The 17,158-nt window shown below is 39.0% G+C and overlaps 2 protein-coding genes across 3 annotated transcripts in view; one reads left to right on the top strand and one right to left on the bottom strand.

The window, feature by feature from the left end:
• The first annotated feature begins 245 nt into the window (after nt 1-245).
• Nucleotides 246-2,961, top strand: LOC143888242 (patellin-3-like). The gene is made up of 5 exons (XM_077392604.1): nt 246-894; nt 1,038-1,556; nt 1,675-1,799; nt 2,066-2,207; nt 2,399-2,961. The coding sequence occupies exons 1-5, from the start codon at nt 349-351 to the stop codon at nt 2,651-2,653; spliced, it is 1,587 nt and encodes a 528-aa protein (XP_077248719.1). The 5' UTR covers nt 246-348; the 3' UTR covers nt 2,654-2,961.
• A 9,301-nt stretch (nt 2,962-12,262) lies between these two features.
• LOC143888241 (alpha/beta-Hydrolases superfamily protein) overlaps nt 12,263-17,158 on the bottom strand; it is a 15,000-nt gene continuing 10,104 nt past the window's right edge. The window contains exons 2-3 of one of the 2 annotated variants that reach the window (XM_077392602.1): nt 14,988-15,277; nt 12,263-12,895 (exon numbers count right to left, since the gene is read on the bottom strand). In XM_077392602.1, the coding sequence (XP_077248717.1) occupies nt 12,370-12,895; nt 14,988-15,277 (816 nt within the window). In that variant the 3' untranslated portion in view covers nt 12,263-12,369. Of the gene's footprint in view, nt 12,896-14,987; nt 15,289-17,158 lie in introns of both variants that reach the window. The other variant, XM_077392603.1, reaches the window with a different exon arrangement.

Here is a 17,158-nt window from a genome sequence, read left to right as displayed (position 1 = left end):
TCATTTTCCAAGAGCATTCTTTCTCTCGAGTTTTTATAAAGCAAACAAAACATACAGCACACAGGACCGCAGCAAAGCCCCGAGACAGCCGAAAAAACACTACAAAAAATTGACCGTTGGCTGGCGAGTGGGACCCACCACTGATTGCCCGTGCCGGCCGGCGAAAGCTACGGCGTTACATAGGAACCGATATGGGCCCCACAACCTTAGTATACGCTGGCTAATCTTAAATAATATTCTCTCCTCCATTTCCCCATTTTAAGCCCTTCCCTCACCCCTCCTCTCTAAAATCCCAAAACCCTCTCTCTCTCTCTCTCTCTCTCTCTCTCTCTCAAATACCATTTTCCGATGGCAGATGTATTGATCGCCGCTGATCCTCCGATGGAGAAAATTACAGACAAGGACCCACCGGCACCTCCCGAGGCGGAGGAAACAAAACCCTCCGATGAGAAGAAATCCAAAGATGAATTGACGATCGAGCAATCGGTTTCTTTCAAAGAGGAGAGCAATAAAGTGTCCGATCTTCAAGACCCAGAAAAGAAAGCCCTAGATGAGCTCAAGCAACTCATCCAACAAGCCCTCAAAAATCATGAATTCACAGCTCCACCACCCAAAGAAGATGAGAAATCTCATGTCCCCCCACCTGCTCCAGAAGAACCTGCTCCGCCAGCTGAAGAAACTCCGAAGCTGGAATCTGAAGAAAAACCGGCGGAGGCCGATGCTCCGGTAGAAGCTGTGGTTGCAGAGGTGGTGGAAGAGACGGTCGTGGTTGCTGTTACCACTGTTGATGATGATGGCGCCAAGACGGTCGAAGCCATTGAAGAATCTGTTGTTGCCGTTGTTTCTGTCACTACTCCGGCAATGGAATCTGACGCACCTGAGGCTGTAGCAGAGGTGAGATCATTTATATTTCAATAAATGAGATTTTTGTTTAATATTAATAAGATGTTAGGTATTGAAGAAGACACACTCTGATACCAACTGAACCAACATCACCTGTTAGAGTTGGTGTTATTTAATCATTTATGCTTCAACAGGAAGTACCACCAGAGGAGGTATTCATATGGGGGATTCCGCTTCTGGGTGATGAGAAGAGTGATGTAGTGCTTTTGAAATTCCTCCGTGCGAGGGATTTCAAGGCGAAAGATGCATTCGCCATGATCAAGAACACGGTTCAATGGAGGAAGGAATTTGGGATTGAGGGGCTCCTTGATGAAGATCTTGGAAACGATCTGGAGAAGGTGGTTTTCATGTATGGAATTGGTAAGGAAGGACACCCAGTCTGTTACAATGTTTATGGGGAGTTTCAGAACAAGGAGTTGTATATGAAAACATTTTCTGACGAGGAGAAGAGGCAGAAATTCCTACGATGGAGAATTCAGTTCTTGGAGAAGGGTATCCAGCAGCTCAATTTTACCCCTGGAGGGATCTCTACCATGCTTCAAATCACCGACCTGAAAAATTCTCCAGGACCTGGAAAGAGAGAGCTCCGAATAGCCACGAACCAGGCCCTTTCCTTGCTCCAGGATAACTATCCAGAATTCGTCGCGAAGCAGGTAAATCTTATTTCTTAATAGGCCCATTCAGACCTTTGTTTAATTTCTTCTTGCTGGATTCTGAAATTTGAATTTCTATATTTTGTTGTTGTTGTTGTTGTTCACTTTTGGTTTTTAGGTTTTCATCAATGTTCCATGGTGGTATCTCGCTTTTAACCGGATGATCAGTCCATTCCTGACTCAGAGGACCAAGAGCAAGTTTATTTTCGCAGGGCCATCCAAATCCACGGAAACCCTTTTCAAGTTAGTTGGAAACCCTTCATGTTCTCTATATTTTTGTGGGTTTCATGTTTATTCTCCTCTATTTTTTTTCCAATGATATGAATTTAAATAAAATAAAAACTTATTGTAATGCATAAATTAGTCACTTGCCTAATCTTTGAACTAGAGCAAGAAAAATCTTTCTTTTACTAGTCTTCTTCTTATTATACTTCTTCGAATTCTCGTCTATTTTTCTTCATGTATATTTACCTCTCCTTTTGTTCATTTGCTCTGTTTTGTTTGTATAGATACATTGCTCCTGAACAAGTCCCAGTTCAGTACGGAGGCTTAAGCAAAGACAATGATTCAGATTTCAGCACTACTGATGTTGTTACTGAGGTTACCATAAAGCCAGCTACCAAACATACTGTCGAATTACCAGCTTCTGAGGTGGGTTTTTTTCTCCATTATAACCTTCTTTCTATTAATCAATTAATTATCATCTTATCGTAAAAAGTTTAGACGCTTCTTTTATTCTTAACTAGGTAGATTGATCCTTTGATTGATATAAAGAAAACGCACATTTAGATCATTTTTGGGCACCAAATTTCTCTGTTTTCCTGAATTTCTGTTCTTGGTAGGGATGTGTTCTTGTTTGGGAGCTTCGAGTTCTGGGATGGGACGTCAGTTACTGCGCGGAGTTCGTTCCTAGCACCGAAGATAGTTATGCTGTGATTATAGACAAGACAAGAAAGGTGATTGCCACTGATGAACCGATTGTGAAGAACAGCTTCAAGATCGGCGAGCCAGGCAAGATTGTTCTCACCATTGACAACAACAGCTCCAAGAAGAAGAAACTCATCTATAGATCCAAGACAAAGAAAGAGATCTTGTGAGTCCATATGAATTGAAACAGAAAGAAAAATAAACAGGAAACTGATATGAAGGAAAATTACTATTGGAAAGATGAGGATTTGAGTTGGGTTTCTTATTTTATTGGAAAAAAACTTATGTTGTTTCAAATTTTTTGCTATTTCTTTCGTTACTTCTTATGGGGCTTTTCTATTTTTGTTGTTTAAAGTGAATTGGTGTTTGTTTGTAAGATTTTATGGTTGAATATGGATGTATTTGAGGCAGAAAGGGGAAATACCTCTGCTACTACTACCCTGTAAATTTTTTATGAACATTGAATTGGTCTTTGTTATATTCTCTGTTACATTGAATGCTTATATGTCTCTTTATTAAATTGTGATTGAAAAGTCATGATATTCTGGCTTCCATTCAATATACATCTGTGCATTAACTTCTCCATGAATTCTTTTCTGTACTTTGTTGGAGATGCATGTTCTTGACTTTCTTTAGATTATGAAAGTGGATGATGAGATAAAGTGGGATTGGTGTTTGGCCTTTCGGCCTTTGCTCATCATTCTCCTCTTGTATTTATCTCAATAAAGAGGGGGGTGATTGAGCGGACCTGGTCAGTCTCTTCTTTTTAGGGTGCTTCGGCCTGAGATTGAATATCTGTCCAGCATTCTTTTTCTCCACTCTTCAATATATATTTATCTGTCCCATCTTCTTTTCCTGATAACACAGTATGTTGGTACAGCTATATCATCTGCTTTGGCTTATTAACAGCATTTATTAAAGCCCATTTCTTTTAGTCAAGAGATTCTAGGTGAATACCCTTGTTTCTTTAAAGAAAGTTGGCCACTGGCTTTCTGTCATTGACACCAAGACAAGTTAGCTTTCATTGACACAAAGACAAGTTCGCTTTCATTGATTGATCTCCCTGTTTCTTTTAATTCAAAACAAATTCCCCCATTTATATTAGGAAAGCAGGATGTAATAAATGGCAAAGTTATAATGGAAGACATCCAAGAAATCTGAACTTAATGCTTCCCAGCCCCATGTGCATTCTTTGGGCAACCCACACAGTCCTGTTTTTATCATCTGCAAATGGGACCTACAGCCATATGGGGTTTTCCTTTTTGGGCTTTCAATTATGAAGTTGTGGAAGAATGGAGCTCTCAAATGGAAATTGTCCATGCAAGTTAAATCCTACTGCTACTACTAAAGGGAAAGAGGATGGTAGCCAATGAGGGGCTAGGCATGTGGGGATGTTGAGACCTACTCATTAGGAGCATCGATGTCTAGAAAATGTGGGTTGCTCATTATTTGTGTACTTTGGTGTGCGGGGATGGTGAGAGACAAAAAGCATGTGCCCTAGCAACTTTGCACATGCCCTGACCCACATTTTTGCATGACTTGGGTGCCCACAGTTTGTTTTCTATATTTGGAACTTGTTCTCCACCCCTTTTTTTAGGTTCCCCACCATTGGAAGAATTGGAGCCAGCCCACCCTAGGTGCAACATCTTCAAAAGGGCAAGGAATAAGAAATGATTTGCTAGTGTCCATCGCAGAAGGCATTTCGCAGATGGTCTGTTGCATCTGACAGCAGCCGCACAGGCTCACTTTTCAGCAGATTTTGTCTTCATTCACAAGGTGGCTGCTGAAAAGTGAGCCTGTGCGGCTGCTGTCAGATGCAACAGACCATCCATGAAATGCCTTCTGCATGGACGCTAGCAAATCCCAAAATAATATACTATATAGATGTGTGGAACTGTGGATAATGTGCGAAATATAAGATTATTATCTGCTTCTTTTCTCACCGTCTCTCTCTTTTCTAATGCTTTCTCTTTCATTAATTGAATATAACCATATAAGCCTCAACCACAAGCGTTAGGCCCCATGCAATGTTTTCTCATCATTATCAGTGGGCTTTGAGGTATTGTTGAATCAACATTTGAGAGGAGAAATTACATGATGCCCGGTCAAAATGTAAACGGCGAAGGAGACAAGAACTGCTGCCTTGGTTTTTTAACCAAGGAAAAGTAAAAAACGGTGCTTTTCCTTGGATTAAAAATCAAGGGAGAGAGATTTTGTTTCTCTCTGCCCTTTATTTTGACGGTCGGGCATCATATAATTTCTCATTTTGAGAAAATCAAAGAGGAACTGTCACAAGAATAAAAAGAGAAGGCTGCAATTTCAATACTTGTATTCCAAAGAACAAGCAAAGAAACAAAGATAGTCCTCCCACATGAATGCACTGTTGTAGAAAAGGAAGGTAGTCCTCCCAAAACCTAAGAAGGCACCATCTAGATAGCCCTTACTTTAATCAATGGCTTGGATCTTTCAATCTCAGTGGGACTGAAGGTAATAGGCCAGACCAAGATGACCCACTATATCCAGACTCAATCACCATACACGTGGCGGTGGCGATAACTTTCTCACCACCCAAAACACATCAAAGCCAAAAGAAAAAAAATTTCAACTAGCTCTCAAGTTTCTAGAAACCCCATACACCTTGTGATTCAAAACCTCCTAAAATCCATTGAGAAGTGAGATTTCCACCCCCTTTTATGTCCCATTTCCTGAAAATGGAGGAAAACAAGCAAAAGAAGGTGCATTTTGCTCCACATTTTGGAAAAGACAAAAAAGTGGGGTGGCAAAAAATGCTGAAAAGGGCGTGGAAAAATCATTTCCCAGCCAACGTTACATTTTTCCAATTAGCTAAAAAATGAACAGCACAAACTCAATATCCTCCACGCGCTCTATCTGCTACTTTCGGTCAAAAGATAAGAGATTCCTTACAAGCAAAAGCATAGCAGATATTTTCCCTTTCTATTAAAAACACGCACGCCCACCTGTACACACAAGCCTAAGCAGACCTTGTACCCCATTTACAGAAGAAAATGGGACAAGACCCAAGTTTTCAACAGCAACCCATCTAGAACATTTCTTTCCACAAGAAAAAAGAGACAACACCCCTTGAGTTTTCAAAACAACCCATCTTTTTCACCCCCAAACCCAAAAGCCTTAAATTCCTACCGAGACCGATTGCAAGCATGTTCCTTGTAATGTTGGAACTCTCACACTTCAAACCTGTCACCTTTTTTTCCAAACCCATGTCCAACATTTCAATAATATTTGAATATTCATTCATATTTCAAAGAAATATATGATAATGAGATAGTAATATCCTATGCAAAAATGCGACAAGGGCCAGTAGTTCGCAGGAGCTCTGAAACCATATAGAAAATCAAAGTTCACTAGCCCCATTAGTGGGACTGGTGGGGACCTCTGATACAAGTTAATCGTGAGCCATGTTTTTGTTGGATATATGTTCTCATATAAGCCCATAGATAATGGACCTAAGTGTAGTGGGCCTTATGGGCTTAAGCCCATTAACTTCACCGACTAAATCACCGACTCAAACCCTTCAATATTTACAAACGTAAATAGGGGCTGGGAGCAGCGATCTTGGCATTCCACTTCGATGCCCTGTACGAAATGCTTCAAGCATTCTACTCTCTTTTTCTCTCCACAGATTTAACATTCTTGAAGCAAGATCGTTAAACCCTAGCTGATTTTTTGGGCATGGTTTTGTACCACAATAGGAGAAAGCTTTGGGCGTGGGTTTCTTCTCGCTTGTGCTTGTCTCTGCAACTCACGCTCTGTGGAGAACAAAACAGAGAAGAGTTGACTCTCTCTCAAGCAAGATATGGGTTGTAGTTGGAGAAGAATCCAACGGATTGCTTTGTGCTTGGAACCCATCTTTTGCAACTTTCTTCAAAGTTGTTGAAATTCTTTGTGGGTTTTGAGTGCTTCTAAAACCAGTTGCAGGTTCAGCCATATCCAAAGAAAAAGAGTAGTCTGCCCCTCTTGCTCGTGTGGGTTTCCATCGGGAACAGCCCTCACTCACGGCAGTTGGATTTGAAGTGACACTCGATTTGGAATTCGTTTGGGAGTAGGACTCTTTCCCTAAAGAAAGGTACTGGACGTGGATTTATTCCCTTCCCCTTTCTCGTTGGATGAGTTCCTTCCACATGAAGTTCACATAGCAGAAGGGACAACAACCAGGTTCGATTGTCTTCCACAAAAATCAAAGCAATCTTCCTTTTGAATTATTGGTGATTTTGGGGATTCTTTTGGTTCGGTGGAGGCCGAAACTTCGGAGACACTAATTTGGGCCGAATCTCCAATTGCCTTGGTTGCTGCTTTGTTCTTGGTTCACCCCCAGTAAATCCTAATTATCATTGGGTTTGGGTATTCGCCTTGGCTGGTTTGTCCTCGCCTCGGGTAATACCTTGGTGGTTATCTCTTGCTATTGTGTTACATCTTGGATATCTCGGATTCGGGTTTTTTGGATTTGGTCCGCGATTCTGTTCTTGCCTTGGGTTTTCACAATTCGCAAATCAGGTGCACTCTTTTTCAATTAATTTTTGTGATTATAAAATGGAAAAGACTGTTATTCCCTTTGAGATGGTCAAACTTCAATCCTTTAGAGGATCTGAGTTCAGTTCCTGGAAGCGAAAGACTCAGTTCAGTTTGAAATATGTGAATGTCTTCTATACGGTATTGAGTACCTTTGCTGATACGGAAGAAGATATTGATGAATTTCAATGGAAAAGGGATGATGATTTCTGCAAAGACTTCTTATTGAATTGTTTATCAGATCGTCTTGTAGAAACCTAAAGCAAATTTGGCACTGCTAAAGAAATCTGGGATCATTTAGATGCTTGATTCAAGAAAGAGGAGGAATTGTCCAAGACTCACCTTGTGGACAAATTCATGGATTTCAAGTTCCAAGAGAACCCAGAAATCACTCCTTAAGTATCTGATTTAGAAAATTTGAGATCTAAATTGGCCAATGAGAACATTCCTTTACCTGATGCTTTTCTGGTGGGTGCAATTATATACAAGTTACCATCTGCATGGCACTCTTTCAAAACAGAAATGTACAGAAAGAAAGTGCAAGTGGGACTGGATGATCTCAAATGATTCATTCGAATTGAAGATGAGAACAAAGCTAGGAATAACTTGGAGATGGTTAGACAGCAGCAGTCAGCTGCTAACACTGTGATATATCCCAAGAGATTTCCTAAGTCATCCAAGTCAACCAAAAGTGATACCCATAAGTTGGAGGCCAAAAAGCCTATCTTTAAGAAGAAGAAGGGCAAGTGCCACAACTGTGGGAAGTGGGGTCACTTTGCTGCAGATTGTAGGCAACCTAAAAAGGTTAAATCTGACACACCACAGAAGCAAGCTACTATGATGGTAGATAAGGCTGAGCCTAAAAGTTTTGTTGCCATGTTGGACAAAGGGAAGGCCAGTACTTCTTCTGAGTGGTGGTTAGATACAGGTGCCACTTGTCATGTTTGCAACTCAAATAAACTTCTCACTGATATTACCCAAGTAAAGGAGACTGTTACAGTGGCTAGTGGAGCAGATGTAGAGGTCACTCACACTGGTACTGCGAACCTGGCCATTTCTTCAGGTAAAATATTAACTTTAAAAGTTGTTAAAGTAGTTCCTACTATTCAAAAGAATTTGATTTCCATTGGTTTGCTTGACAATGCTGGCATGTGTACATCCTTCTTGGGTGGTAGAGTAACTTTAACAGTTAACTCTTATTATTTTGGATGTGCTTTCTTGATAGATGGTATGTATAGATTGAGTTTAGCAAATGAGACTCTTAGTCAGGTTCGTTCACCTTTAATTGATCCTAAGTTGTTACATAACAGACTGGGACATGTAAACTATAAGAAAATGGTCCAACTTGCTAAAACTTATGGTATACCTTTAGATATATCAAATGATTTTGACAAGTGTGAGATTTGTGCTCAAACTAAGATCACTAGAAAACCTTTTCGTCAGGTTTCTAGGAGCACACAGCTTCTTGAGTTGATACATTCTGACCTTTGTGACTTTAAAATTTTTACTACTAGAGGTGGTCGGAAGTATTTGATCACATTTATAGACAATATGTCAAGATATTGTCATATTTATTTGTTAAAATCAAAGAATGAAGCTTTTGTTAAGTTTAAAGTTTTCATGAATCGAGTTGAATTGCAACTGAACCTGAAAATTAAGAGAGTTAAGAGTGATAGAGGAGGAGAATACACTTCGACAGAGTTCAAGGAATTCTGTGCCTCTCAGGGCATAATACTTGAAACTACTGCTCCTTACTCACCTCAATCTAATGGTGTAGCTGAGCGTAAAAACAGGACGTTAACAGAAATGTTAAACTCCATGTTATTGACAGCCGGCATACCTAATTGCTATTAGGGAGAAGCAGCTTTGACTGCAAATCACATCCTGAATAGATTACCACACTCAAAATGTTCCTCCACTCCTTATGAGTTATGGCATGGTCATCCTTGTAGATATGATACTCTTAAGACTTGGGGTTGTATTGCTTATGTAAAGATACCAGATCCTAGGAGACCTAAAGTGAGACCTAAAACAAACACTTGTGTTTATCTAGGAGGTGCAGAAGATAGTGCTGCTGATCGGTTTTTGGATCTATCAACCAGTATGGTTATAGAATCTCGAGATGCAGTTTTCTTTGAGAATAAATTTCTCAGAGATCAGGGTTTGACCATACCAGGCGATATAGAGGTGGTTACAGAATTGCCGGTTGAGTCTAAACCAGTTACTTCTGACACTAGTCCCAAATTGATATCTGAGTCAGTTCCTGTAAGAGTTTCTACAAGAGATAGAGTACCCAAAAATTTTGGTGAGGACTTTGTGACCTACCATTTAGAGAATGATCAATCATCCTATAAGGAAGCGATGAGATCTAGGGACTTTTTGTTGTGGGCAGAAGCCATTAATGATGAAATGAGCTCTCTGTTACAAAATCTAACTTAGCAGCTAGTCGATTTGCCAAAAGGGGCCAAGACTGTGGGCTGTAGATGGATATTGAAGAAGAAATTTAATCCTGACGGATCTATAGCTCGATATAAAGCACGTTTAGTAGCTAAGGGCTATACTCAAGTGAGTGGGATAGACTACTTTGATGTCTACTCACCGGTCTGTCATTTGGCTACGATAAGAATTCTTCTTGCTTTGGCATCTATTGAGCATTTTGTTGTGCATCAAATGGATGTAAAGACAACTTTTCTCAATGGAGAACTGTCAGAGGAAATCTACATGAATCAACCTGAAGGGTTTGTCATGAAAGGTTTTGAGAATAAAGTCTGTAAATTAAACAAATCTTTATATGGTCTTAAACAAGCACCTAAATTGTGGCATCAGAAATTTGACAAAGCAGTAAAGAGCCTTGGGTTTCTGTCAAGTTACTCAGATAAATGCCTTTATTATCGTTCTATGTCGAATAAGGTCGCAATTATTTGCTTGTATGTAGATGACATGTTGATTCTTGGTTCCGATCTCTCTGTCGTGAGTGACGTGAAACTAACATTGGGTAAAGAATTCGACATGAAAGACCTGGGTGTTGTTGACACCATTCTTGGTATGAAAGTAAGTTTTGAGAGGCAAAGAATTTTCCTTAGCCAAGCCCATTATATTGAAAAACTACTTTCTATATGGGGATGCAGTGAGTGCAAACCGATTGAGACACAATTTGATTATACCAAGAAGCTGATCTCTAATGAAGGAGACAGTGTGAATCAGTTAGATTATTCTAGACTGATTGGTAGTCTCATGTATGCTATGAGTTGCACTAGGCCAGACATAGCCTTTACAGTTGGCATGCTGAGTCGTTTTACTAGTAATCCTGGCCATGAGCATTGGGATGCCCTTATGAGGCTGATGAGATACCTTAAGGGTACTCAAAATTTATGCTCTTTGATATGGTGGCCATCCTCCTATTTTGGAAGGATATTCTGATGCATCATGGGGCTCAGAATTAAGAGACAGTAAGTCTACCAGTGGTTATGTATTTATCCTGGGTGGAGCTGCTGTTGCGTGGAAGTCAAAGAGACAGACTTGCATTGCCTTGTCATCTATGGAATCAGAACTATATGCTCGAGCTTCAGCTGCAGATGAAGCAGAGTGGATAAAGAATCTGATTATGGACATTCCACTTACTAGATTAAGGATTCATTCCTTAAGTGTCTTCTGTGATAATCAAGCTACAATTACGATTGTGAAGAACTCACTCTTTAATGGTAAGAGGTGACATCTTAGGCTGAAACATGACATGCTGAATTATCTCATTGAACACGGGATTATCACTTTGATTGATGTGAGATCGAAGGATAATATGGCCGATGCTCTCACAAAAGGATTGAATAAAGCTCGAACATTCAAAATTGTAAAGGAAATGGGATTAAAATCTGTAAAGATAGAGAAAAATTAAGTTAAAGCCTTTATAGAAAAGACTTAACTTATATTATCCAGGTTATGGACTTAATCTACATTCTCCATGTTAATTTGAATTTTCGGATATTCCTTGTATGGCCCTAGATAAGCACTTGATATGTTTTCTTTATGTTTAAAGTTGTTGTATATTATTCCACACTTGATGATATACCCTCTTTTGAGATAGGTTGTACATTCCACATTTGATGATACAATTTAACTCAAACTTGGTTAGCCTATTTGGGAAGGGTTGAACATTCCACACTTGATGATTCAACTTGACTCAAATATGGATAAGATGACTTAACATTTTATGAAAACATGAAATGGTTGTTTGCAAAAGAAACCAGTTTTTTGATCTTGTTCTTTATTGAAACTTGACAATTATGGTGTAATGGTTCTTTGCAAAACAAGCTATTTTGGTCTTGTTCTTTATTGAAACTTGGTAATGATGCTTATGGTGAGAGTGAGACTAATACCTTTTTCAACCATTTTTGGAATGCACTAAGTTCTTCTTCAGGTAGAACTAGATACTTTCGTGAATTATGGATTTGTACTGAGTTCTTTTTCAGGAAGAACTAGATACTTTCATCTTTACACTGTTGTTTAGATTCATTTTCATGAAATCCATTTTGGTAATTCACAGGAATTGGCGAAAAAGGAGGAGCGCATCTTGATTTCGACTTTGATGAAGATGACTTACTTGATGAGTAAATCTTCTAAAGTTGTAAAGACTGAGTGCCTTCTTTCTGTATGTGTATAGAGTTCACTTATATGTGACACTTTATTTTGGATCTTGATGAGAATCATACCCCATGAATGAATTCTTCTTCGAGCAGTGGGGTTCATATATATATGAAACTACTTTTTGGGTTGAGTTTATTGTATATGAAACTCTTGGTTGTTCATAAAAGTATTCGTGTTTTTTCAGTTGGATTACCGATTTTTTATGACAATGTGATGTGGATAGTTCAATATTTTGTTTGAACATCACACTATCTATCTATGGATCATGCTATACGTAGAACATAAGGAGGAGATTGTTGGATATATGTCCTCATATAAGCTCATAGATAATGGACCTAAGTGTAGTGGGCCTTATGGGCTTAAGCCCATTAACTTCACCGACTCAAACCCTTCAATATTTACAAACGTGAATAGGGGCTGGGAGCAGCGATCTTGGCATTCCACTTCGATGCCCTGTACGAAATGCTTCAAGCACTCTACTCTCTTTTTCTCTCCACAGATTTAACAGTTTTTACATGGTTTCCATTGGTTGAAGCAGTGGGAACGTGCAGACTTCAATTTTCTACCTGAGTTACAAAATTTCCCAAGGATTACCAAAACACAATTTAGATTACTGAGGGAGAACATCAGAAAAAACATCAACTTGTTCACCTGAATATTGACATTGAACATCTCCTCATACACTTCCAAACAAGTACTAGTTCTTTACGACCAAGCTGTCGTGCAACCAATTTCTCATTACAAAGAATGCATCCTCTGCGTCTTTATCGTCTTCTGGAGATTCTGGCCGGTGAGCAAACCCATGTCCTCGACCTTGATAGACCACCACCCTTGAATCTCTAATGTTGTTCTTCATGTCATGTAAGATACTGACAGGGCAAAGGGGGTCATCGTCCCCAGAAACAAATAAGACTGGAATCTTAATGTTAGAAGCCAATGATGGGTTCATTCTTGTCCCATAAAAGCAAATACCAATGCCGAAATAAGAATCCTTGTCTTGGGCTATTGTCTCAATCAGTTTTCCACCGCCAAAGCAGAATCCGATGATACCGAGCTTCTTTGTGATTTTAGCTGCCACAAATTCGTCAACCATCCATTTGGCTGAGGTGTTGATGTCTTTGGCAACCCTCTCAGGGGGTTGCCTGCTTAGCCAGAGCTCAAACTGGGTTCTGGGTCTGTTCTTCGTCCATGGATTCCCACGGAATAAGTCTGGCACTAGAACACTGCAGATTATAAATAGGCATAGAGGCATCATTGTTTCATTCGTTGGAGAATGGAAAGTAAACGTGCCTGGAAAGGATTTTGAAATGCTAAAACAATAAACAGATCAAATTCCAAGGATGGAGTTTTATTTTCCTTTTTCTTTGATCAAGGTGCAACGAAGAGTTTTCAGGAAACAAGAAACATTGAAGGAAAGGACGAACATAAGTCTCTCAACAACCATTTAACAAAGAAAATGCTAAGAAGAAGTTCCTTTAACACTCCTCCCTAAAAGACATTTTCCGGGCCCCACTCCTGCCTCTTTTACATGAGCGGATAGATCGATACAAAGGGCAGACACAAGGTCGGCCAAGTGCCCATTGATAACACCTTGATCAGATGACCCTAGCGCCTTGATCCATCAAGCCTCATTAAGAGTTTGGTCAAGAAAAGATAAACCGCTTTTTTTTTCTGAAAAATAAGAAAAGCTAAACTGCTGATTCCTGTAGTCCTTTATATTACACATGATGTCTGTTCAAGATGGGACCAAGACACCGTGGGTCCCCTCATGACATTCTACAAGATCCATGGTCTGAATTTCAAATGTGTACCCCCTATTCCTACTATCAATGTCTGTCGCCATTGATAGTAAAAGTTACTTTCCTCATGGTCGTTCTAAACAAATAAATCATAATTTATTAATGAAAAGACTCGCACGAGACGGTTCAAATGAATAGAAGAAACACGAAATGAGCTACTAGAAGAAATGAATAGAAGAAACAAGAAATGAGCTACTAGAATGCAGACACCTTTACAGTTGAGTTAAAAAGTGCACAGGTCCTTTTTTGTGATGATTTAGGTTCTTTGAACCAAGTTCAACTTTATTTTGTGTTCATGGCATATGTAGCTCCATACCATCTTTTCAGAGAAAATCTGTGGTCTAAACTCTAAAGACCATTTTATAAGTGAGAAGATAAAATGTGTTCTGAATGTGTTCTGATATTCAGACCTATAGGATCTCAGCTAACAAGCCGACGAACTTTTTCTTTTGAAGAAACAAGCCTAAAAATTAAAGAATTTGAGAGATAGAAAGATTCAAATTGGACCGCTCCAAAACTAGGGACACATCACAGACCTTAGCTCCAATGCTTGTTTAGACCATAGTTGTCAAAGTGAGAAGCAAGTGCGAGAAGCGATGGGTCTTCAAATGATAAAATGCGGGAAGTGAAATTGAATAGAAGAAAGTAAAGAAGAAACATATAGAAAGCATTATCAAAAGTCAAAATTAAGCAGATAACTCATTGGAAGTGAACAAGAACCGTATTGAAAGGATAGGGTTATCGAAGGTTAGGGAGGAGGGGTTAATGTAGCCATGTAGGTTAGCATTACAGGTAACAAAGGGAAATTTGGCGGTTGATTAGAATTACAGATTTTAGTGATTCAAAGCTTTACATGTTTTTATTCATGTAGGAGTGATTTAAAGTTTTATGTCTTTTATTCATGTAGGTTTAATGTTTAAGTTTGTTGAAAAAAATTCACATTAGTTTTCTTAGAAACTTGAAATGAGTTCTTCAAGTTTTAACACTCATTTTTTAAATGCACTCCAGCATGATCAAAAGAGGAGAAGACTCTTTTAGAAAAATAATCCCCTAGATAGGAAGGGTACTCTCAATTGATAGGAAACATGAAAGAAGCAAGCCTACTGTAAATTTGTGACGCGACAAGAACTTACAAAGAGAGCTTCCCACCAAACTAGGAAGCTTCCGGTAACAGATAAAGATGCAGTTCAAGTTCACAAAAGAAACAAGCAGAGACTAATAGAAATTGAACAGACGAATTTCCTCTATGCATTGGTGTTTCATAAGAGGCTTCTGATCCCAAGATTTCAAAATTGGTTTTGGAAAGCACACTGTATTTGTGTAGCCTGTGGATGTCATTTGGTGAGGCATCTCTTAGCTCAATTAATTTATGACAATGAGCTTGTCTAACAAGACTGCCCGAAAGCAAAGCCTTGAATGTAGACTACATATACAAATGTCACTCCAAATTTCTGAGAAATTGCCAAAATAAAAAGAGTTATGCGATGCCAAGAATTAATAAGGTCAAGCAACATACTTGTAACCATTGCAGGCAACGCGATACGCAAAATCTCTTGTAGATGAATCTTCAAACCCAAAAATATCAGACAAAAGCAACACCCCGTTCCCATTGTTGTTCTTCACTGCCTTCAACAAATAAGCACGGATGCTATCTGTACCTTCTCCTAATATAAGCTCAGCCCCATTAACCAGTTCACATGTTTCATCATCCATGTTGCCTTCCAATTTCACTTGGCAGCGCAAGACCTCTCTAGCTTCATTCTTTCTAAAATGTGAACATCTTCGATGATATAAATTGCATTTTCTCTGAACAACAACTGAAATGTTAGAGTCAAAAGATGCACCTGATCTCTAGACTACAACTATAAACAATTTAATTAATTAGTGTTGTAAAACCTAAAAATTATCGAGGTAATTACGCATCTCTTGACTAAAACTATAAACAATTTAAATAATTAGTGTTGTAAAACCCAAAAAGTATCAAGGTAATTACACATCCATTTTGATGAGAATAACCAAGCTATTAGCTTTGATAAGCAACACTTGCATGGTTGATTTATAGTAAGAATAAATCATGTGTTGATCACGCCAATTTTCCTTGCAAACAGATATTTCAGATTGAGGCTTGAAAATGGAAATCAAAACCATGTTACACACTTATAGCATGCATGGGAAAGGGAAACCACGTAGAAAAGGCACACATATTAACCAGCTCAGCATTTCTCTATTAATTCCACTGGGAATGCAGGAAAGTGAGAGCCGGAGGTAGATTGAATAAAATGCGAAGTAATCCCTTTAAATAAAATGAATGTTTCCTCCAGGGTAAAAACAGAGAGAAAGAATGAGTACCTGGTTTCAACAAAAAACGTAAAGAAACTTGAAAGTGAACTATTCAGAGTTCAGCCACCAATAAACATAAACACTTGCTACGATAGTTCCTTTAAACATTGATGGGGAAATAAGAAATATTTAGAGATACACACACATATACATAGGGAAATTATCACACAACCTTGATTCAATAATGGCACTACACCCATTACTCTACACTTTTGTAATTAGTATTCAAAGGTTCTTAAAATTTCCAAAATTCTCTCAACAACAAATTTAAAAACTGTAAAGCAAAGAGAAGATTGCCGTTACTGAAATAGGGGAGTGGGGATATCATTTCCCTATACATGTGTGTATGTGCATATCGTGTATGTGTGTGGAAGTATATAGGTGGGTGTTAGGCTGTTAGCCATATAGGTTATGAATAACTCGACGGAGCCCATGAAAACCGTAAATCAAACTAAAGGCTCATAAAGGGCGCGTTTGGATCGCCGGAATAGGGAAAAAGAATTGGTATCTGATTATATTTCCTATGATTCCAGCGTTTGGTTGGATTTTTACTGTGGAATGCGATATCCGATGCGGAAAAGGGGGAGTAATATTGGGCGGAACCCGTAACCCACCTAAGTAGGTGGGATTCATCCATTCCGGCTCTCCCTCCCTCTCTAAAAACGACATTTCCTCCCTCTCTCTCTAAAAACGATAGGTCCTCTCTCTCTATGTGTGTGTGTGTTGCTCAAATCTAAAAACCCTAGCCCATCTCCACCTCAACGAGTCTCCCAGCCATGCCTTCACCATAGAAAAGCATGTTCAGGAGGTCTCCCCAGCTTCGTTAATGGCGAATTTTCCCTCCTCGCATACACCAAATGATCAGCACCTGTAAACCCCATTTCCTCCATGAAACCCTAACTTTTTGTAAAGCCGTTAATGGTGACTCCTCCCTTGGAAGGCTTACAAAGAATGAATGGCCACTCAAGTAAAACTTCCTTAATGGATCCAAAAAGAAACTTTAACTTCGGAAACCTCTGTAAACCCTAACTTCAATTGACCACTCAAGTAAAGCTTCCTTAATGGCTACTCTTCCCTTCCAATCTTGTTTTCTCCTGTAATTTCTCAACAAAAAAAAAGCAACTGATTTTTATTTGGTATTTTTTTCTAGCTGTAATTTCATCAAGAAAATCTGGTTGTGAAATTAAATGTTGTTATTTCTTCTCTTGAATAGATGAGTTTAAGGCTTTAAGCAATCTGATTCATCAATGTAGAATGATTTTGGTCCATTTCAGCTCTCCTTCTCTCTCTCTCTCTCTCTCTCTCTCTCTCTCTCTCTCTCTCTCTCTCTCTCTCTCTCTCTCTCTC

This window comes from Tasmannia lanceolata, unplaced genomic scaffold (assembly GCF_043159265.1).
Source record: "Tasmannia lanceolata isolate RefF3 unplaced genomic scaffold, GAP_Taslan_0.1 ptg000012l, whole genome shotgun sequence".
NCBI classification, from domain to species: Eukaryota; Viridiplantae; Streptophyta; class Magnoliopsida; order Canellales; family Winteraceae; genus Tasmannia; species Tasmannia lanceolata.
The sequence above is the reverse complement of the archived record's forward strand: the minus strand, read 5'-3'. Positions and strand labels throughout refer to the sequence as shown.

What these genes read in the sequence shown, in the direction of transcription:
- LOC143888242 (XM_077392604.1), top strand. Translation starts at nt 349, where the DNA reads ATGGCAGATGTATTGATCGCCGCTGATCCTCCGATGGAGAAAATTACA. An exon ending in CACCTGAGGCTGTAGCAGAG is followed by an intron (nt 895 to 1,037) that starts GTGAGATCATTT and finishes ATGCTTCAACAG; the next exon opens with GAAGTACCACCAGAGGAGGT. An exon ending in TCCACGGAAACCCTTTTCAA is followed by an intron (nt 1,800 to 2,065) that starts GTTAGTTGGAAA and finishes TTGTTTGTATAG; the next exon opens with ATACATTGCTCCTGAACAAG.